This window comes from Lutjanus erythropterus, chromosome 1 (assembly GCF_056507025.1).
Source record: "Lutjanus erythropterus isolate fLutEry1 chromosome 1, fLutEry1.hap2, whole genome shotgun sequence".
Classification (NCBI taxonomy): domain Eukaryota; kingdom Metazoa; phylum Chordata; class Actinopteri; order Lutjaniformes; family Lutjanidae; genus Lutjanus; species Lutjanus erythropterus.
The window spans coordinates 39,212,879-39,236,609 of record NC_139317.1 but is presented as its reverse complement, the minus strand read 5'-3'; the positions used below and the strand labels follow the sequence as shown (position 1 = coordinate 39,236,609).

At 38.1% G+C, this 23,731-nt stretch overlaps 2 protein-coding genes across 9 annotated transcripts in view; both read right to left on the bottom strand.

Moving 5' to 3' along the window:
- mctp2b (multiple C2 domains, transmembrane 2b) overlaps positions 1 to 2,469 on the bottom strand; it is a 48,363-nt gene extending 45,894 nt beyond the window's left edge. For all 3 annotated transcript variants that reach the window (XR_014770718.1, XM_084721520.1, XM_084721532.1), the window contains exon 1: positions 2,333 to 2,469. The gene's annotated coding sequence lies outside the window, so the exon portion shown is untranslated. The remainder of the gene's footprint in view (positions 1 to 2,332) is intronic.
- Positions 2,470 to 5,165: 2,696 nt separating this feature from the next.
- LOC146333250 (myocyte-specific enhancer factor 2A-like) overlaps positions 5,166 to 23,731 on the bottom strand; it is a 58,788-nt gene continuing 40,222 nt past the window's right edge. For all 6 annotated transcript variants that reach the window (XM_084721474.1, XM_084721509.1, XM_084721464.1 and 3 more), the window contains exons 4-10: positions 18,811 to 18,945; positions 18,179 to 18,389; positions 17,959 to 18,012; positions 15,497 to 15,657; positions 9,885 to 10,011; positions 8,974 to 9,076; positions 5,166 to 7,346 (exon numbers count right to left, since the gene is read on the bottom strand). In XM_084721474.1, coding sequence (XP_084577600.1) covers positions 7,022 to 7,346; positions 8,974 to 9,076; positions 9,885 to 10,011; positions 15,497 to 15,657; positions 17,959 to 18,012; positions 18,179 to 18,389; positions 18,811 to 18,945 — 1,116 coding nt within the window. In that variant the 3' untranslated portion in view covers positions 5,166 to 7,021. The remainder of the gene's footprint in view (positions 7,347 to 8,973; positions 9,077 to 9,884; positions 10,012 to 15,496; positions 15,658 to 17,958; positions 18,013 to 18,178; positions 18,390 to 18,810; positions 18,946 to 23,731) is intronic.

Sequence of the window (23,731 nt, the reverse complement as noted above, 5' to 3'; positions counted from 1 at the left end):
CACCAGTTAACCCACAGTAAAAGAAACAAGTCTATGATATAAAAATGTCCATAAATCCATTGACTAAATCTTTCGTAAATCATAAAATGTTCAGACTAATAATTAGAACATGCATTATCCTTACAAGACTGATGAGTATAGATATGCCGACACCATTTATAACTATTATTGTTTTTTTAACAGCTGTATACTACTAACCCTTTATGGATGTGATATGATTTGTATCATTGTTGTATGGCCTGGTTAAGGTTAAAGTCTTTGTAAAACATGAATGAGATGAGACTGAATGCCGTAGAACACAATTTTGCCATCCTGGGGCGCAGAAGACCAGGGGAGAAATAAATAGTGGAACAAAGTAAACAAATTAGAGTCTGATGAGTCTATCCTAATAAGCTTTATTTCACTAAAATTCAACTTCTGAATCATTTTTAGCAGTTACATCCCCAATTAGTTATGGATTGATTAAATATTTTGGGGTAGGGGGCTTCAGAGTTTTGTCGGCTTCTGAAAAGAGGGGCATGCCAGAAAAAATTTGGGAACCACTGGTCTATATTGACTGTGAAAATGTACACAATTACACCTGCTTTATAAGTGGCGAATATTTACTGCTCTATACAAGAACCTTTTCCTTCTCATGATGCTTCTCTGCTTTTCATAAATTTTGTATGAAGAAAGCATTAGCCATATGAGTAGGCCCAAGTTGTGGGTTGTGGAAGTCTGAGGTAAAGGGAGTGCACTGTACTTACAGTAACATGATAATAGTTAATTTCTGTGGCTATAAATTATGCAATTTGTTTCCCATTAAACTGAATCTGGACTGATAAGATCCTGCATACAGTAAGCCTCAGCAATTGTTATTACAGGTGCTGCCTGGAGCAGGCTGACACATGTACTGATGACTGTAAGAAAACCAAACACATATTTCTACTGTCATTCCCAAATGAGGTCACCACCATAAAAAAAACACATAGAAATAATTCCTGATAGAATACAAATAAGGGATGATAGCGTTTTAAAATGATACTGGGTTAATCCGCTGTTAATCATGACAGCACTCTTGCAGACTGGGTCTTCTAAATTTTAGATCTGAATGTTTAACAAGTTATGATTTTGTCTGCCAAAAACAGATAAGAAATGCACCAATTCTGAAATCAGCTCTATAGGAATTCTCATTCTGATAACAGATAACAATTTACTGTAGCTACATCATCAGGACACATTATTATTAATACCTACTGCACACACTTATATATGCTTACAGCTACTTATAATGATATGGTAACACTGACAATAACTACATGGCTTTTATGTTTTTTTCCCAGTTGGTGGGAAAGTTGTGCAACTGCGTACCAGCCCTGTCTGAACAAGACAAAAAGCTATTTCCTGAAACTATTTCACAGTGTGAGATGGGGCAAGACTAAAACTTTCTGCAGAAAACACACATCAAAAACAAACTAACTCGTGCATGAATTTAAAAAAACAAACAAACTGCAGTTGCGGTGGAGTTTAAACTTTTGTTGTTGTCGGTTTAGTGGTTAGCTACAAGCTTTTGTCTGCTGCGACAACATAAACAAAACCCTGGGTCTCTGGGTCTAATTAACATGCTGGAAGTTTGTTGGGTACCTCAAACAGGTTTCACATTGCATCCAGAGTGAAAGTAGGTTATTTAACTTAGTGTCAATTATAGCACCTTTCCAAAAATGTGTCCTAGACCTGAAAAAGTCACAGTAACGCTCTCCAATCTGTAAAGACTAGCTAAAAATACGCTGCTCTCTAAGAAAAAGTCACACCAATATCCGTTAAAAAAATAAACTGCATATAACAGTATCCTTCTTATATAAAAAGATAAATTATAGTATTTAATCTCAAGTCTTTCAGTGAGTCGATGGTGGCTGCTCATTTATTCGGCATGTAGGACACACTGTCCAACAAGCACCAACTGTTAAAAATGACACAAAAGTACCAACTCCAGCGGTGTCTTGCTGTGGGACTGGTGGACGACCAGTTTTGCTGTATTGACAGACGACTTTTTTTTCAACAGAAAAACTGTTTTTAATCGTGCGGCACAAATTACATACATCTCTGGGTTACAATAACTATTAGCAGATGTTTGAACAGAGTTCAATCTAAGACACAGATGCAGGCAGCATCAACACAAGTTTCCCACGAAGCTTCAATGGGAGCCATCGAGACTTCTCACCTGTCTGAGTTTCCAGACAGGAAGACGGCTCACCTGACCAGCTCCACTTCAGAGACCCTCACAGGTAAGCTAACTAAACTTGTTCACCCTCTGCTTCTGCCATAGAAAATGAAATAATCAGCGAACTTTTACCTTTTTCTGCTGTTAAGAACCTCCGACGAGTGTTTCTCATTCACCTCATTGCTGCTAAACGTAGTGAGGACAGGAAAAAACGACAGCCGCCGGTCTGAACATCGACTGTAGTATGTGTTTGAGAGCAGACTTCCTCCTCTTCGTTTGAGCGTGAAACATCAAGCCTCACACAACAAAGCCGCTTTTGGAACAGGACTTTCAAAATAAAAGTTCTTCCGATGACAGCGTGCGCCAGATAAGACACGAAGAAAAGTCTAGAAAATATACACGGAGATAATAAATCGGCAAACTGAAAGAAAAAAAATAGCACTGCTTTAAAAGGCATATATATTTTTTCCATAAGTACAACTTATAGGATAAATATGTTTTAAACTGAGTTGACACATTTTTAGCGGTCAAATTGTCTGAACTCACGTTTAACAAACATAAGTGTAATAATATTGTAGGAGTAATCCAATTTTTGAAATACCGGTTTGTTCTATTCAACTTTAGCAGCTCTAGTTTATATTTAAAATATAAAGCTGCATCATTTCCGGTAAGCTATCACTTCAGCTAACTTGACTACATCCACTGGGAGGATTACACAGGAAAGGATCATGTTTGCCAAATCTCAAAGCAAATCAAACCCCTATGTTGTGTTTTAAGTCTGCTGATTTCAGTCACTCGTAATGAAATATAATTCAAATACATTTTTTCCTATCTGATATTTTCCCTATCTGACTTCTTGGACACAGGCCTATTCAAGTTGTGTTCCACAAAATACTGAATCCTTTTAAGACTCACTTATGTGATCATGCAAGTGCTTAAACAGACAAAGTTGATGCACAGTTTCCTCGATGTTTAACTGTCATCATTATCTTGTTGGTCCTGTCTATATTCAACCAGACGCAAATTTTAAACATGGACTAGAGAATTACTTCCTTGGTGTATACATGTATGTATAAATGTATTTGTTGTATTTTATATTTTAACCCTATTCCATGTTGAATTTAATTAACTATCTGAATATATGTTGTATTTATGTATGAAGGAACTACAACTCTATTTTCGTTGTACCACCCTGTGTTGTATAACGATAATGAATGACCTTGAATCTATTCTGTTAAGTTATTTGGACAGAGATGTTCATAAAAAGCCAAATCAAGCGAAGTCCACCAAAAATCTAAATGTTTAAATGTTTCTTTTTATTTGATTCAATCATTTGTAGAACAGTCTTTTGTGGCTCACATACACCTAATCCTTTTCTCAAACAGCTGTTTGCGCTCAACATTCCCATTAACCTTGGTACATTTAATCCCTTCATCCTCCAATTCCCTGCCTCCGAGTACAGTGTGAGTGAGGCCTTGGCTAAAAGTATATGGTTTTCTCTTCATATGAACAAATATAATCCTGCTGCTCCTCTCTTTCATGCAAGAGTACACACTTTTAATAGGTTAGTGTGATCAGTTGTGTGTGATGTTCATTACACCTCATAATTATACTGAGTATACTGCTTGATTACATGTTAATTCAGTAAGGGCACTCTGTACCATTTGAAGAGATATTTACAAAATGACCTTAACATTTTTACTAGATTTCTGTTTTAATCACTGACTGAAATTACAAATGTATTACTGTCATGAGACGGTATCAGAATATAGGCCTATTGAACTTATCAGTGGTTTGGCTTTCAGACAAAATCATGTGACCTTTTTTTTCCCTGGCTCACACATAATGCACACCAATAACTTTTCACACAGTAGATCATTTACGTGGCAGTTGACATCAGTGATTGTGCCTCCAACCAGAGGTATTACACATACCGAATATGAAACTTCCTCCACTTCATTCATTTTTTACCTCCTGATTGGTTGTAGTCAGTCATTAAATTCTTGTTCCACTTCTCTACCATTTAAAGCCTATAGGTCTGCTTTATACAGATAATATCTGACTTACCCAGTCCAGTACATCCTCTGCGAGCTACTTAGTTCCTGTCTATGTCCAGCAGGCTATTGTAGTCTAATGGTCATAACAGCCCAACCCAGAACATACCGATGCTATCAATGTTTTCCCTTTTCTGTGTTTTTAGCATCAAAACTGACTGTAAACTGTTTTTTTTTTTCTTGATTGTTTGTTGGCTTGTCTCATTCTCGCATTCCCATGAACCAAGTGCCATGACTTCCCCTGCAGCTGTGATTTGCACAGTCACCACATCTTCTATTTATGGTCTGCGTCTGGCATATCCATATACCAGATGCCTTCTTCAGGAGGTTGGTATAAATGAAAAAGCAGCTTATCTTTTGGAGTGGACTGATAAATGCTCTCTTACATAAACAAATACAAGTTTTTGAACCCAGCATTTTCTCTTTCCTCTTTAAAAAGTTACAAAACAGCTCCTTTTGTGTCTGTCATCGTAGTCATGACTGACATGCTTCCCATCCACACTATCAGTCAGTGGAAACGCTGTGGTTACTCTTGCAGTTTCTGCACCCTCTCACCACAGTTGCTACAGTGTTACCCACGTGTTTCATTCTCAGCATTAATCATGTTACTGCTCAGTCAAACAACTGTTTAGTAAAGACTCATCTCCATTTAGAAAACTTGAAAATTTATCCAACCTATCCCTCAGCACTCAGTCCCACTGTCATACTAATGTAGATCAATCTGTATGACAAAAACATCAGTGTTGTGTATTTATATATTTCAGTTAACTTTATCTTTATATGTGGTTTGTTCAGACTTGTGTACATTAACCTTTCAAAATATAGAAACAATGTAAAAATAATAAAAACAATGCATTGAACTCTATAAAAAAAAGACCTTATAAACCTGTACATATGAATCAGGCTGTGAATCTGTTTATATTTTATTCTGTTTGCTTCTTTAAGTTTGATTACCTCATTATGCCTTTAAACACACACTAGAGGAGCTCATTGTTATTCTTCCATGGTTTATGTGACAGGCATTTCCCTCTGCAATTATGTAGATTTCATCATGTCCCATAGGAGCTCATGTATTCTCATCTTATCATCAGTTTGGCAAAATTTAGTCCTGCTGAGGATATAAGGCAACATCAGAATTCTTTTTCTTTTTTATATTAGCATCTTTGTCCCAATTTCTAAAGACTTACATTTGTTTTATTAGAATGTGGAAATCAGGGGTGTGTTCCAGTTGTTACGACATAGATACCTTACCTCTGATACTGGCTAAAATGCTGGTATCTGTGTCAGTACATGTGCCTATGCACATGCTGTCTGATCTACCACATGATTTGTCGATCCCATAACAATTATTATTATTGTTATTATTTACACACTGGCGTCAGATCACACAGTTCAGGTATTGGAATCAGTACAAGGAAGGAAAAAATGGTACTGGAACATTTCTAGTTCACTACCCATATTGCCATACTATTAAGTATGCCAGAAAAATACAGTATGTCCAAATCAACAATTCCAAAAATACCAGGATGTCGTATTGTACCTGACTGCATTTGGCAGTATCCAAGCCAACGTGCTTTGCTGGCTATTCTGACACATAATACATCACACAACTGAGCTGCCAAGAAAGCACAGACAGATGACCGGTCATTAGCTGCATTCCAAATCACATACTTTTTCTTTTTAATTCCAATTTCACTGTACAAACTGTCAAAGATGTACGAGCAAGAGGGTCAAGGCTCAACGTGCAATGTCATGAGGAAGTAGTATGTCCCAATTTTATGGGTACTGCATGCAACAGGATGTACTTTTTAAAGGTAACTGCAGTACATACTAAAATTAGAAATAAAAAGTACGCGATTTGGAACGCAGCTCTGGTTTTAAGATGGTGTGCAACATGGCGTACTTCACAAAACAGACTTATCCAACAGACACTTGATGAGAAAGGAGCGGACAATGCCTTGCAACAAGGGCAATCATCCACAAAAATGTATTTTTGTAAAATCTGGTGCATGTGTCATATTTCACCAAGGCAGATACAACAGACACATAAACAATATATAGTTACACCAAAAGTGATATATATTAAAGATAGTATATACAAAACAATAACGACATTTTGGTAGGACATATAGAACAAAGTGTCCATGGCTTTTCAGTTTTAAATCTGAATGAAATATTTGTCTTAAATTCTGTGCACAATATAAAAACACACACAACATAAAAACAGCATACTGCTTTGGCTGATATAAATAAGTGTTTTTATAAAGAGGACTGACAGGGACGGTGTGGAGGGAGTATTGCTTTCATGTTGGACTCATTCAATGTTTCAAACCCTGAGAAGATTAGAAATGAACTGGGTGACACCCAGTGGGAGACATCCAGAAGCACTTCGCTGCTTTACTACCCAAATCCTGAAGCCTCGAGACTGACAGACAACACTGATCTCACCTGATTCTTCTGTGTACTGTACTGCGTCCCACTGGAGAAGAAAATGTCACGTTGTTCTGCAATTGGACCCATATTATCAGTCTGTGATGCTTCAGTTTTACAAGGACAGCCTGTTGTGTTTTAAGTACAACTGAAGATTATCTGAATGAGATGATTCTGACTCATTTTGCTCGACCCTTTTCAATAGTCTGACCGCTAAAAAAACAAACAGAAATAGCTGAAAGAAAAAATAACACATCAATAAAACCAACATTTCATTTGCATAACAATGTCCTTCCTGTGTTTGCCCTGGCGTTGTGTCGTCATGTGACTGCGGGCTTTATGTCACCCAGCTGTCCATTCGCATCCGTTTGACCGTTGGACTCTCTGACCGACTCACAGGGAGCGGGTGGAAGTCCTGCCGCTGCTGCTCCTCCCGGTCACTTCCACCCTCGTGGGAGCTGCAGGAGGAGCTGACACTGTCTGCGGGAGACCTCCCCATCTCTGCTCTGGTGGACGAAGAGGAGGTGGTGGAGGGGTGATGATGTGGAGGGACATGGGTCATGTAACCTGATTGGCTGAGGTGGTCGCGGGGTGGGGAGATCGGCTCTGCTTTGATGTTGATGTTGTGGTTGGTGTTGATGGAGAGATTGGAGTTTCCTGACCTGCAGCCGGGGGACAGAGGAAGAGGATGTTTAAAAGCAATGACTGTGGAACAAAGGCGCCATCTAGTGATGAAACTGACAGACAGAAAAGACTCTCTCTGTCTGGTTGGCTATTATTGAAACTTGTCCTGTGATGACATAAAAGTACATTTATTCAAGTTCTACTCTTCAGTAGGTTGTTGTTTTTGGCATCGTAGGGTAATATAAATCAAGTGGTCGCAGAGAAAACTAGATGTCAGCTCCTCCTCTCTGTGCTGTTTTCAGCTTTTAGAAAATTTAGCCTTTGGCCAATCACAGGTCATTAAAACAGTTGATTGTTGAGTCTCACTCCAAAAATGTATTGCATTCTCAGTTTATGGTACTTTATTCTTCCACTACACTACAAGTAAGAGGTAAATATTGTACTTTTTACCTCACTCAATTTATTTAACAACAAGAATTGAAAGTAACATATAAAAATATGATGAGCTTATAAAATATGATGCATTTTAGAGATTTAACAACCCAACAATCCATAAAGTGGTTATAAATAAGCTCCACTTCAAGCCACTACAACAATAAAATGCTACTAACACTAGGCAATGTATTTTTGCTGTGGTGAGCAAAAAATCCATAATAACTTCTCCGTAAATTACAATTCAGGTGTTCTGACAAAAAGCTATACCTGTGCTACTCCTCTTGGCTCTGTTTTCAGGCTTTAGAAAATATAGACTGTGAGGGGCGATTTTGGCCAAACACAGGTCGGTAACATTGTGTTTAGTGTATTTACTTATTATATTTTAAGTTCATTTTAGAAATACTATTACTTACTCTAAGTGGAAATATATACCTTTTGAAACAAGCAGATAACACATTCTTCTTCATACAAAATGCACACTTGTTGAAGTCAATAAACTCAGGAGTTTTACTGCTACTGCCTTATTTAGTCTGGTATGACCACCAGCCTATGGTGGCTAATATTAGCTATACTAGCAAGATATAGATAGGTATTGCTGTAAATGACAATGCTGATTTTACAAATCATCAATGTAATGATTTTACAAAACAGGACAACCTGTCCTGTGACAAGAAGTCCCCCAGGAACACTCCCTGGAAATGTCCTTGTTTTTTTGTTTGTTTTTTGTTTTTTTACTGTATGATGAAAGCAGACAGCCAAGTGAAATAACATTTAATGTGGCAAGAAAAACCAGATTGCTGAGCCTAAAAGTTAATGTCTGAATCAGGTTGTTGCTTGTTTTGGCCAATGGAGGGGGCTGCTCACTTGTTTTTGTCAGTCTGCCTGCTTTCTAGTTTATTACAGTAACCACTGTCAAAATACATTAAACTGGAATTGTCCCCTTTTTTATTTAATCGAGAATAACATCAGATATTATATATAATTCTAGATTTATATATAATTATAATTATATACTGTCCACAGTTTTCATTCCAGGGTCCCATTTGGTTATGAAACACTCCTGAGGGCTTTTGTGCTCTCCCACTCTACCTGTTGTGTACACTGTGTATCTCAGGTGATTTTTCAAGTAATATAAATGCTAACTACAGTGCCAAAACGGTTAACAAATTGTGAAACTGTAAATCCTGATATCAGTCATGAGGAGAGAAAGGTTACATGTCAGGTACTTACCCCAGCGAGCCCAGCTGGTGTTGCTGCCATGCAGCCATGGAGCCCAAAGAGGGACCTGCAGGGGAGCTGAAGCCCGACAGCTCTGCACTATTCAGGGAGTAATCTGACAAAGACAGAAACATGATAGCACACAAAAAGCATTACACTTACACATTGAGTCAATACTGGCCTTCCTTCAAACAAGGTCAGTATCAAGTTCAGCTTCTTTGAAGCTTTGGTCACATTCCCACAATGAACTGCTAGACCACCCGAAACTTTCACTTTCACTTTTAATGTCACTTGATGGCCCAAATTCACAGAGGTTCAGAGAGAGTGACATTCTGAGGACACATGACTGTTGGCATTTGGTGAGAATTTCATATTTAAAGATACTGATTATATTTATACTTATTGTATTATTTTCAAAACATAGATATAGTTAGTCCAGGGGTGCAACCTTTACTCACAAGGGGCCATTTGTGGGGGGGGGGGGCATTCCAAAAATAAAAAATAAAAATATGTCTGGAACCACAACTGTTAGATTTTTCTTTTTTAGGTTTGGCAATTCATAGCCTGCCCAGACTAACCAAGTAAAATAGTAGTAATAGTAAATAGTAAAATTTAGAGGAAAGGACCCCAAGCTGTACACATAGGCTACATTCTAGTTGACATCAAAATAATTTGCCTACCACAGCTTTAATGCTAAGAAGATCTGAACCATCTGAATCAGTCCTGTAGGGTTCTTCAGGTAATAAAATACTGTATATATTATGTATTTGTTATTCTGGTTGTCTTGGTCTCTCATTTGAAATGTAATAGCACATGATAATGTAACCTTTCCATTAATTTACACAAAACATTTCAACAGAAAAACAACAACAACCTTTACTAATAACATCAAAACAGTATAAATATTAATAATCATCAAGTACCATTATTGTAGGCTGAGCTGATGCCGGAGTAGACCAGACTCTGGTGAGGCAGACTGGGTGTGGTGATGGAGACCACAGGGGTGGACAGAGGCTGGCTGGACTGACTGCCGCTCAGCCTCTGGTTACTCTGAAAACAATAAAATACACAAATACACAGTCACTAAGTTTGTTAATTAAATTTTGAGCAGTCTTAAATCTGTCTTTTCTCTGTCTGTTGCTTTTCTGTTCTTAGATCACAGTTCCACTCAACATTACAACAGGTGAACCTTGCTTGTGATGCCCCATGTCAACCACATGATGTCAGTATTGATTGATTTGACTCTTTCAGCAGCGCATGAGAACTGATTCCCTTGAAGGAAAAGTTGAACCTCAAATACATATTTTCATTAACCTGCCACACATACACATACTATGCTTTATTTACTAATTTCCTACATTTCCCAAAATGCCAACAAGTACCAGAAAGTGTGCCTGGACTTGTTGAGGTTCACAAGGCTGTTGATGGATGCTGATGTTTTGCATTACTAAAAGTGAACCAGGAATTCACCAAGCTGCCAGTGTCTTCAGTTAAATTCTAAATCTAAATCTGTAAATCCATGTTTAAAACAAAAACTTGATAGTCATTTCTTGAAATGAAAATACTTCTTATCCTCTGAATTACATGGTTTAATTTTTGCATTTAAACTGGTGGCAGTCTTGTTAAGGAATTGTAACTGGTACAACCTCAGTGCTAATTAACTTGATTGGGTGTTTTAACAATTAATCAGAAAACCACTAAATAGCAGCAGGCAGTTCATTCTTCAAGTTGGTTTGGCACACTTTAATGCCTGGCTGGTAAAACTGCTAATAATCAAAACTGGTGGCTCTTTCACACATTTCTAACAGTAATTAGAAGTTTTGTGTTGTTCCTCTCTGGGTGTTGGCATTCCAGCTTGATAATGTCAGCAATGACATCACCCTGAATGAAGTCATTCACTGCTAAATGCACACACACACACACAAACACACTCATACACAGTGGGTTAACCAACCACTACATGCCTAGAACTAACAGCGTGACTGCCTGGAGCATTGCGATGTTTTGTTCCTCTTTCTCTGTGTTATCTGAGGTATTCTGGTCAGTTTGAGTGGCAAATGAAGAAATCGAGTTCAAGCTAACATGAGATGATTATGATTAACAAGTGTGGCCTGTGAAGAAATGCAGAGTTGCTCAGTTCTTTATGGATTAAAAAAAAACTGCAATCTAGGAGCTTGCCTGTTTGTGCAAAACACCCTCAATATACAAAGTGCACTGTACACACTTAAATGCACTGAGGAGGAAGTGAAAGGCAGTTTCAATATGATCAAACTGAGGAGCTGCTGTCTCACCACAACTCAAGATCTTTTATTGCACCAAATGAAAAGCAGAAACAAACACATGCTATCATCTGAGCAGCTACCATCCTCTTCTCTTCTACTGGCTTCAACACAGTGGAAATATTAGCACGCTATTGTTTATAGTTTCCTTGCATGTTTCAACTGCACATCAGTGTCAACCCATAAAAACTGGTATTTAACACTCTCAGACCACTGAAACAGACCATGCTTACTGCTACTGCAAACACGAAGAAAATAAATTATTTGCCATCCTGCAGTGATCAGCAATAATCATGTCAGAAAGACAAATTATAATAATTAATTTATTTTTGGAGAAGCAGTGTTGATGGCCACATGGGATCCTTTATCATTTCTCCATCTGAAAATACTCAGACGGTGCAGGTGAGAGCAACATATCATTTCTGTGTGAAAACAACTATTCTAATTTGACTGGTAATGAATACAAATTTTTTGCTCTGTGCATCTGCTTCTGTTTGTGCTGATGTGATGGGGAATTTATCTTATGTTTTTGTTCTGGCTTAAAGGGATGGTTCACCCAAAAATGAAAATTCAGTCATTATCTACTCACCCTAATGCCGACTGAGGGTCAGGCTTACTTTTTTACTCAAAAAAACACTGCTGGAGTTTCACAGGAAAACAGCAGAATCTCCCAAGTAATGGAAGTGAATGGTTGTTTTTTATGTTTGAATACTGGTCACCATTCATTAAAAATGTTTGGGAGATTCTGCAGGACTGTTTTCCTGTGAAACTCCAGCACTGTTTTGCAGACTGGCAAAATAAACCTGACCCTCAATTGGCAGAATGACAGAATTTTCATTTTTGGGTGAAATATTTCATTAATAAGTTGTCTGTAAATTCTCAAAAAGTGACAAAATCCTCTCCTCATTTTCACAAAACACCATATCACACAACATGTCTCCCAAATAGCTGTACTTTCATATTTATGTCCATCTCAAGGGAAACAATAAATGCTGTCCTTTTTCTGATGGATCACAAAAAATGTAAAAATCTGCTGGATTGCACAGCCAGCAGGATCCTGGAGCCGCCCGGTCACCATAAAAAAGAAGAAGAAGAAAAAACACACCTCTCAGTTTCCATTGTTTGCTAATAGTTACATCATGTTTGAGCACAGTGTGGGAGGGAAGAGCAACAGTAAGGGAGTTGAGGGCAAATCAATAACTTCAATAACACAGCACAGATGCTGAATGTACAATCTGAAGGAAGAAAGACAGACTCAAGAAGCTCTGAAGATTCCCTCTACACTCTACACTTCACCAAACCACAAGATTTCACGCATCTATTCACCCAAACTTCTTGTATTGCACACTTTCTGAGGGCTTATTTGTGCTACAATTTCGAGATGTGAGCGGAACATATGAGTATATTATTTCTGCATTTGCGTTTTAATGGTACTGGTTCTGATTTGATTTGAGCTTCCACAGAAAATCAGCACTCTTTCTCCCACAAAGTAGATGTGTTGAGTACTTTAAATATCTGTAGGCCTTTTAGGAACTTCAGATGGTATGTAAAGTACCTCCATAGTCTGCCCTTATGATTACCAGTGTTGACCTCAACCTTCACTGTTTTGGTTTCAAAATCTAGTAAAACTATTTTTAAAATGCAACAGCCATGGTTACAAAACAGAAGATACATTCTGTTTTAATATTTAGAAGAGTTATCAGTTCACTGCCTTGAATGATAGCCTTTTTAGTGCTGTGAACAGTATACTAAGCCACATCAGTCATTATGTAGATTTTCTATGATGAAAAGTATTGTTTCATATAAAGCAAAGTGTTTCTACAGGTACAACACATAACACTGACATTAGAGTGGCAAGAAAAAGTACAAATAAACTTTTTTTTAGTAAGGAAAAAAACATGGACAGAGAAAATTGAAAAGGATGCAATGATGGTTTCCAGGGGACTTTCTGACCACTAGTGCTAGAATTTTTTAATAAGCTGGTCCTTGAATTGTTTTGATCTTGTCTTTAAACCCACACATATGTTTTAGTAGCAATGCACCAGTAAAAGAGAAGAAGAAATTCTTTGAAAATTAGTTATGACATGCATTCAATCTGGTTGTAAGGCCTGAAGGAAGCATACAATGCATTTGGGTGAGAAACACTGTATGTACACATAACACTGGAGACTCCACTGCAAGGGACTGGTTCTGGCATTGACAACTCATGCCTTGACGTCTATTCTTTTTTTAAATTAGGACAGCAATTCTTTGCCAATTCTTCAGTCCAGAAGAGAGAGATCCTCTCCTCTTTAAAAGAGCAATGGTTTCATTTGCAAACTCACCAACCATCTGGTACAGATGGTGTCAAACAAATTGTTCTGAAAAGTTGCTGACCAATTCTGCAGTAAACTGCATTGTCAATAGCTCCTGTGCTTGTCTGCATCCAACTCCTAATATCATTCCTAATAAACTCGGCACTGAAAGCCTTAAAGCTGGACAATATTATTTCATTGTTGTGAGCAGATTCTTGTAGGAACTACTTTCTTTCTGCAGTAGATTCTACCAGAACTACTTTATTTTCAACAGTTCCTACATGAAACTGCTCACAGGGTGTGTGGCTTCCGTTGAGCAACCAGATCATGATTTCTGGAAAGAGGTACTAGTTTAGAATTTTTTAAGTATTTTTTGGTGTGAGCACCACAGGCTGAGTGCCATTTAGTCCATTTATACTGGAGAGAAGGCAGACAGCCAATATCACCAAAACTCTGCAACTCACACCAAAAAATCTAGATGGATAAATAATGCTACAGACTGGGGAAAAATGTGTATTTTTGATTTTGGGGTGAACTATCTCTTTGACTTTTACCTCTAAGTCAGGCATAACTAGCAGACTAGAACAGATGTTAGTTTTCAAGTTAGTTACAACTGTTGACAACTGCCTACCTTCCGCCTCAAGTTCAGCAAAATACGTCTACGTGTTTGGTGCATCATTTAATGGGAGGGGCTTAGCGGAGTGATACGTGGAGAGTGAGGCAGACGGTCCAAATTGCTTACTGCAGCTTAAAGGCTTGTGTTTTTACAGAGTTGTGCCCAAGCAGGTGAGAAGTGCAATACAGTTGCAATTCAGCTCAACCAGGACAAAACTCAGGTTTTAGTTATTGGTACAGGGGACCAGAGAGAGAAACTGGCTAGCAAGCTACAGGCCCTCTCTTTTAGCCCGTGTCAGCAAGTCAAAAATCTTGGTGTAATATTTGATGCAGAACTGAACTTTGAGGCTCATATAAAGGATGTCACAAGAAAGGCATTTTATCATTTAAAGAACATCGCCAAAATAAGACAGTTTCTCTCTCAAGCCAATGCAGAGACACTTATTCATGCTTTTATTACTTGCAGGATTGATTACTGCAATGTTCTTCTTTCTGGTCTCTCTAAAAAGAATATTTTACAACTACAATTACTTCAAAACTCAGCCGCTCGGATGCTGACAAAGACCAGAAAGAGAGCTCACATTACACCAATTTTAAAGTCTCTGCATTGGCTTCCTGTACGTTTTAGAATTGATTTTAAAATTCTTTTATTGGTTTATAAAGCTCTTAACGGTCTTGCCCCTTCTTATTTATCTAACTTGCTTTTACCCTATGAACCCAGCAGAGCCCTCAGGTCTTCTGGAAGTGGCCTTTTAACAGTGCCAAAAGTTAAAACTAAAACATACGGTGAGGCATCTTTTTATTACTATGCCCCCCGTTTATGGAATAGCCTGCCTGAAGATCTGAGGGTGACATGCAATATTGATATTTTTAAAGGCAAACTTAAGACCCACCTTTTTAGTCTGGCTTTTAACTAAATTTCTAATTTTATGTATTTATTTATTTATTTTTATTTTTATTATTTATACTTTTATTGTTTTAATATTTTAAATTTATCTCCTGTGTTTCCTCATCTAATTTCTATCTAATTTCCTCATTATCATGATGTAACATGAGTGCTGATTGTGTGGGTTTGTGTGATCCTGTGTGTGGGTGTGTGGGCGGGGTTGGGGGTGGGGGGGGGGTATTCTCTTAGCTATGATTGTAAAGCACTTTGTGCTACAATTCCTTTTGTATGAAAAGTGCTATACAAATAAAGTTATTATTATTATTATTATTATTATTATTATTATACTCAGCTGGTTATAAGGTGGTAGCTGTGCATCTGTCAGCTTGTTGTCATGTTGCTGTTCACCACGCACACATGCGCGCACACACACACACACACACACACACATATGCACTTACCAGTGTTTGCATCATTCCTTTGGATTGAGGGATGACCACTCGGAGGTCTGTCTTGCGGCTGTTAGGTACCAGGCTGCTCGCAGGAGGTGGAAGAGGAGGAGATTTGGGTGGTATGATCTTCCCTAAGCTGCTTCCACCAGGCGAGCCCACAAAACCGTTCACTGAACACACAGATGTAGAAACAGAGAGGTGATGGCAAGGAAATGTTGACTTAAGATTGACTGACAAGCTGACTGCTTGATGGAGAATATAAATTCTTCTACATGGACCAGGAGCCTTGTATGTGCAATCTGTTCAAATAAACAGTTTTCCAGGGATATTTTTCAGAGCCTCTTGCAGCCTTTGTTTTGTTTGTTTTTTTAAGAAAGAACATTTGTAACGTGCATTAAAGACAGGCGAAGTTATGAGGTTAGAATTGTAAAAGTACAGCTATATATTATACAAGAGATAATAATGAATAATTGATCATTTCTTGCTCTTGACATTACATAATGGCAGTGTTCATATGAGACATGCTGTTCTGGGAGGGAGAGCACATCAATGACGAGGACGATAGTGTGCGAGGAGGACAGCTTGTAGCCATGGTTGAACACCCAACAGTAAAGACAAATATATCTGACGTAAACCAGTAAAAAAAAAATGCTGGAGTGCATCCAGACTCCTGGAATTACACTGTTCCAGTGTTCTAACGTGAGATACTGACTTTAACTTGACAATGAGATATCGGCAAGTAACAGCAAATCTTTAAAAAGCACTTTCAGAAGTTCATGTTGTTTAAGTGTTTGGTTGAAACATGATAAATTTACGGAGCAGACCTTCTAGATTAGTAGTTTCCAATGAGGGGATTGTGGCCTCCACAAGGGCTTACAAACTAATTGTAAGGGGTCATGATATGACAGGGACCAGACAAACATAAAATTATGTTCAGTTTTTATTTCCTCTCATTTTTGACCATCTTAACTTGTTCAGAATTCAAAGAATAAAATAAAGTAAAGAAAGGCACTTTTTTTTTTAACTAATTACAAAGAGTACAGCTATGCAACTGGTGATGAGGGGTGAACAAAGCCATTGCTTTTTTTAAGGGGTCACAAGCAAAAACAAGTTTAGATATTCAACAACAAATTATTTGTTCTTTTAGTCTCAAAAAAGAACATGATAAAATTATCCACATGGTTATACACATTTACCTTAGAGGTCCAGTTTATAAGATTTACAGGAATCTATTGGAAGAATTGGAATATATCTAAAAGTATGTTTTCATTGGTGTATAAGCACCTGATAAGACAACACGGGTCCTCTTCCATGGAGGCTGCTGTGATATTTGCAAAGCCATGTTTCTACAGTGACCCAGAACAGACAAAGCAAACACTGTCTTTAGAGAGGACCTTCTATGTTTATTTTGCCAGTTTCACAGTCACTGTAGCTTCTCCTACACATGTGGAAGGGGAGGGAGAGACGCGTTGGTTGCAATCTGATACCTCAATGCTTGATGCCACTAAATTCTACACAATGGTCCTTTAATCCAACTTTATCCACCTCACCGAGTGGTCTGTCCGCGCAAAGATAACAAAAGTTCAGGGTTTCACTTATATAGAACATTTTACCTGCTGTTTTGTAAAATCAGATGGGTCTGGGTACAAATTAAGAACACAGTGCATCTGAGCTGCAGATTACAAATAATGAAGAAAGTGTGACTCTATTTTGAGGAGATGTATAAAGTAGGTGCAGTTACAAGTACAGGTATAATATAGGAGGTTTGTGATAGAAAACAGAAAAGGGAATCAACCTGGACAGCCCTGGACTTATACTGAAAATGAACTTGACAATCCTGCTGATGCACCACTGTACATATCAGATACACTCTTGTGAAAAGACACTACAGTGGCATTTTTCAGTATAATGTATTTCCACCTATTTTTACATTTACTCAAACATCAGTTTAACCACTCCAACTGCATTACTTTTACAAAATTGTAATAAATAAACATTGTTATTAAAAATGTATTAGTAGTAAATGCGCTGATATTGCACCTGCAATTGGAATAGACTTTCAGATTTATAAATATCTTGTCAGGATTGTTTTTCTGCGAGATTATATCAGAAAAACTGAATGTCTTTAAAGCTCACAGCATTACTCCAATAGAACATGTGAAAAAATTATATAACTACTGCTACTGGGTTGCGCATGGTTACGAATAAGCAGATTTCCTAACATTTCCTTGCCTGATCTGAGAGATACTGAACATAACTGCACACATTAGTTGCTGTGTTCCTGCATCATCATGACTGATAAAAAGATCTTGAGGACAGGTGGTAAAAAGAATTTTTAGAACTTCCTTGGTCCACAATAATTAGAAATACATATTTCTGTTTTTATGGTGATGGGTGTGGTTCTAGGGTAAAGTTTTGGCCTTTTAGATTGAGAGTTCTGTGTGTTTGTACGAGTTGTGAAAAACACATACCAACTGGTCCAGACCCATTTTGGAGAGCCAGATCAGAACTGCCCTGCAGGCCACCTGAGGATAAGCACACACACAAACACACACTGATTGTCATTTGATTTCCAGCTTGCGTTCTATAACCACTGACATGTAGCCAGCATTACTGGTTTTTACTTATCATCAGAGTTTGTTAGCTGGTCTTTGTTGTTTCTTTTTTGTCATCAGTCCTTTTTGCACACACCTGTGTTTCCAGTGCTGGGAGGTCTTTGTGGAGAGTTGATGTTTCTGTGGAGGTGTGCGTGAGGGGAGGACAGGATCCCACTGTCAGCTAGAGCTGCTGTGGCTGCAGCTAGAGCTTGGGAAGTTGCCCCTCCTCCTCCTCCTGCACCAGAGCTGTACGACATGCTGCCTGGTGCTACATGCATGAAGTTCTGCTGTGGAAGGCCTGTGGACTGGAGATGACAGATAGAGACAAGTCAGCATGAGCTTGATCAAAACTAGAATACATTTTTCCCTTTTGTGACCTATGCCTCTGTGTTTGTTTGACCAAGTAAATCACCAAAGGGGTCAACTATGTAATCACCAACTGATTCACTGACTGACATAAATGTGACATTTCTCTCCACATGCTGTGCTGCAGAAACAAATGTGAGTATTTTCTGTTTTCATTACTCCTCTATGGCCTTTGGGGAACAACATTTCTAACCTTTTTTTGACATTTTATAGACCAAGTGGTTACAGTCTCTTAACAGACATCAGATATTATTAAGCAAGCTTTGATCTAAGTAAGCATATGGACAAGCTATGTTGCTGTATCAATGTGAAGAACAATGGAGCTGATGAAAACCAACAATAAATTGTAATGTAACTTACAATTTTATGACCCTTCATCATGTTGTCAAACTCTTCATTAATCTTCTTATATTTCTCCTCGGTGCTGGGGGTGAGAACGTAGGAGGCATCAACATCGGGGCTGTCGCAGCCTCTGTGCTCCTTCTTGTTCAGGGCCTGTGCGTGAAATAAACAGCGGGCAAAGGCTGGTAACAAAAGCACTGGTAACAAGTAGAAAGTGCACAAACATCAACAGATCTTTGGCCCAGCTTACACTGGCATGTAGATGACATTCATATTAAAGCCACATTGTTCCAGAGAGCAGTGAGCCAACCACTGAGAGCAGAGAGCACGTCATAAATCACAATGAACCTGTTTGTTAAAAATTATTTACACATCTATTTGAATTTTTTTTATGAATTCTTTCTGAGCACATACAGTCTTAAAACACATCAGTTCAGAAATCCAACAGAAATACAGATAAAAGCAAGAGGTAAAGCTGAGACTGATCAGTTTAACCTAAAAATATATTAATATCTCATAATTACTACATTTGTCAATGTCACAAGCTGACGTATTGCAGACACAGGATGTGTATACTTCTGGTTGCTCCCCATCTAATATCTGGTTAAAGAGCAGGAAGGACAGCCAACCACTGACATGACTAGAAACCACATCTGATTCCCAAGAGGTTTACAGCACACTGATACTTCCCTAACACCGAGGCAATATCTGCATTTCTGTATGCTGTAAACAAAATCCCGGTGAGTTCTTTACTGTTATTCTCAATACTGTAAGGACAGAGAAACACATTTTTCCCTCACGGTAAAATGCTTCAATCCGTTAATCACAGTGTGTGATATGCCCGGCGGCAATTGAGGGGTTCCCCCTGACGAGTGCTCCAGTCCTATGCTGAAATCTTTCACAGACTCAACATGCAATACACAAGGTTTGAGTCTGTATTTTTAACCAAGTGCAACCGCGAAGTTGAAACAGAAAAAAATGCACTGCTTTTCAGGTTAAACGGGATAACATTAGGTTGTCTAAACCACATGACACTTCAATTGCTGACTACTTCCAGTACCACCACCCACTGAGCCAGACCTTACCAGAAACAACTGAGAATTCAACGACAATATAAGAAGAAACATCACAACAATTGCTTTCTGTACTAACGTTTGTGAATAAATGTATGCAATTTGAATAATTGATTACTGGCCATAGTAAGCTTTTAAATGATGCTTTAATTGTTAGTGACAAATTATTTTTAAGGATTTTTCCAGAGACATCCTAAAACTTTGCTGTTGAGGCTTTGTGGGGGTCTCATGTTTCAATCAAGAGGCCCCCTGTATTTCTGAGAACCCCTGTATTTCTCAACATGGTTAATGTTTCACTTTGTAAAAACATTTATAAATTTGACAGTGTTTGGTTCATTACACATTATTTATGTTTTGTTTGGAAAAACATTTCCAAGGATGTCTCAGGCAGGATGTTTTACCAGCTGTTTCCATCTGTTTGACTCTTACAGCTTACAAGAGTTTTTTTTTCTGCTTTTTACATGTACAGATCATTGGTTTAATTAACATGTTTATCAAGCTTTGACGCATCTGAATGTCTCTCTGGAGGATTCATTAACAACAGTCATACCGTCATCTCTCACTCAGTCTCACCCACATCTGATAAAACAGATACACTTCTGTTTTAATCAGTCCAAACAGGCTGCGTAACCGCTTGTGTTTTTTGTGATTTACTCTCAGTAAATGCACATAAACATGCCCATTCTTCAAATCCATTTTCTTCCTTTTATGTAGATAACTACAGGGATTGTTTGTTGGTTTCTGGGCACTGCTTAAATGTGGGTGACATATACTCAATATACACCTGGTATTAAAATGTGATCTGTACCCAGACAAGTTATCCCCATACATCAATCTGGATAACTTACCTGGATACAGATTCCATTTTAATACCAGGTGTAAGTTGGGTACCACACTCAATACTGTGCCTGAACACACCTAGGATAGTCAAGGATGGTTAAAAACATATGAATCCGAAACCGTTCATAAAAAGTTTTGATTAGAAACTAGTGGGAAAATCCATCTATAAAACACAAGGCTTGCTTACTCAGTCTGCTCTGAGTCTACGAGTCCATCTAATCTCTAGACAATTATAACACAGTATACACAAAGTAGACCTACAGGAGGTGTGACATACAATTAGCTTAAGTCTGAATAAGGTCAAATGGTTAAATGCTCTTAGGCAAGACACTGAAGCACCTACCATACTAATAATAATGGCCTCCACTTACCAATTCAATGTATATTGGTATATACTTTGAGAAATGCATTCATGTTTTGCATGAACAGTAGCTAAGCTGCTACATTCCTGCTTTGGCCAAATATCATCTGCTTAAACAGAGAGTACATTATTCTGCTCTTGAGTGTCTGACAGTTTGTTTTTCTTTATGAGCTCTGAGGCAGCGTGACAGACAAAAAGCTGGCCTGTAGTACAGTCTTCCTCTAGAGACACACTGCTCCACATCACACACTTACTCATCTATATTCACACCAGCCTTTTAAACACAATGTACTGGAGTAAGCAGATATTTTTATAGCAAGCCTGAAACAACTTTGGGTTTGGCTGGGTGTTTATGGTGGTGTAGGGTGGACAGACAGGGAAAAAGCTGGCTAATGCATGTTTTCACTCTGGTGTTGTTTACACACACAAGCCCGAAATACACACAAATGCACAAACAGGACCTACACACATGCATCAATGGAGAGATGTCAGAGCAAGAGTGCTGCCACATACATGTAGTCAGGCGCCTCAAGAACTTAGGGCAGTGTCATTCAATTTGTGGCCCTTGGGCCAAATCTGGCCCCATTGGGGTGCCAGGTGGCTCCCTGATCATTTTCTAATTTACAATAAAAATAAACAAAATTATAGGAAGGACTAGCAGATATGCTAGTTTTGTATGATGGTATAAATTGGGTGTTAGTAACAGAGAAGGCTGATCTTTGTGTGATGAGCTGTCAGGCCATGTGAGGTGCAGGAGGATCAGACAGATAGCTCTGCTCTGGAGCTATTAGCTAAAGAAGAGCAAAAGTTACACAGAAATGAAGATAATTCTGATCCCATAAATGTATTTCATATTCAAAGAGCTTAAATATGCTGTTCAGTGGTAGCAGGAGTTTATATTAATGGTTCATGTTTATGAATTATTCCAGTATTTCAGTGATTGCATGATGGAGAAGTTGAAGATCTGTGACTTTGGGGTTCAGTGCCTTACTCAAGGGTACATCAGCAGTTCCCAGGAGGTACACTGGCACCTCTCCAGCTACCAGTCCACACTTTGTACTGACTGGTCTGTACTGGAGCTGACCAAGCCAACCTCTGGTTCCCAACTCAAGTCCCTACAGATTGAGTGACTGCCCCTTCAACAGCTGTGTTGGCCAGGAATTGAACCCAGGTCAACTGCCTAGAAGGCAGCTACGCTAACCACTATACCACCAATGCTTAGATACACACCAACTGTAGTGGATCATATTACTGTCAGATGTGTGGCTTACACAAATATCCATAGCACTGCAGAAAGGCAGTCCTGATAAAGAATATGTAGATTAGGCTCAAAGTAAAGGCTGGTGTTGCTGAAGTTGTGATGGTAAGGTTAAGGGCCAGGAAAAGCAGAGTATTTTTGTTGGAGATAAAAATGTTCAAACTTATGTGGAAATGGGATGTGGAAGTGAAACTTGTGATATTTATATAGTCAGAAACCTCGCTCGGTTAAGGATACCAGAGTTATGTAGAACTTCAAACCACAATGGATTTCATAAAAACTAAGACATTAGCATCATCTATCTATCTATCTATCTATCTATCTATCTATCTATCTATCTATCTATGTATATACGTCTAATGACATTTAAATCTGCACTGTAAATAAAAGCTGAGAAAGCTTAGAATTACAAGTCTGTCTTCATTAGATTTGAGAATTTTTAATCAAACTCAAACTTGATATAAACTAAACAAAGTGTTGACAACCTATAATCTTTTGCTGAGCGAATTTACTTCTCATCTTTAGATAAACTTGAATCTTTGAGTTTTAGAAACCCATTTCAAACATTTCAAAAATTGTTCCCAGTGAACTATGAACCTAATTTGTAATTATTTGGGTGCTTTAATATTAAATGGTTACAACTGAAAATATTAAATTATTACCATTATTTATTATTTAACTTCAATGAGTTCATTCAACAAATTTTGAAATTAGAGTTTTTTGGGGTTTCTAAAACTCCCAGATTCAACTTTATCTACAGAAGTAAAATTATTAGCTCAACCAAACATTATTACTTGGTACAACTTTTTCAAAACTTATAGTTTGACTTGGACTCGAAACTGAAAAATCTATTGAAGTAAGCTGCTTTGAATTTTCTCACCTTATTCGTGTGTGTTTGTGTGCACAAACTGATTTTTATGGCCACTTGAGGGCAGTGGAAAGTAGCTACAACTTGTTAACAAACAGTTGCCCATCTACGCATTTAGCAAATACAGAGTAACACTGGCATTCATTTGGCAAGTCCTTTTTGAGGCCACCTGATGAATGTTAGTCCAGTATTCACTCTCTTTTTAGCTCTGGTTTGGTCTCCACCAACTCCTGTGAGAAATATCTGTCTCTTTTGCTGTTAAATGTTCTCTGACTTTGCATGTCTTAAATTCTAAGTGTCAAATGTATCATATTAAAAACACAGTTCTCATTGTTGATAAAAGTGAAGCCAAGCACAGACTTGGCATTGTTCAGGTGCTTTAGAAAGATTAGGTTTAGATAATTTGTTTAGAACATGGACAGATGAATTGATGGATGTTAATTTACAGCACCTGGACTTTGGTAGAGAAGTCACTGTGAAAAAAATCAAATCATACCCACATGATGCGAGCCTGGATGATGACATCACTTCTCTGGCAT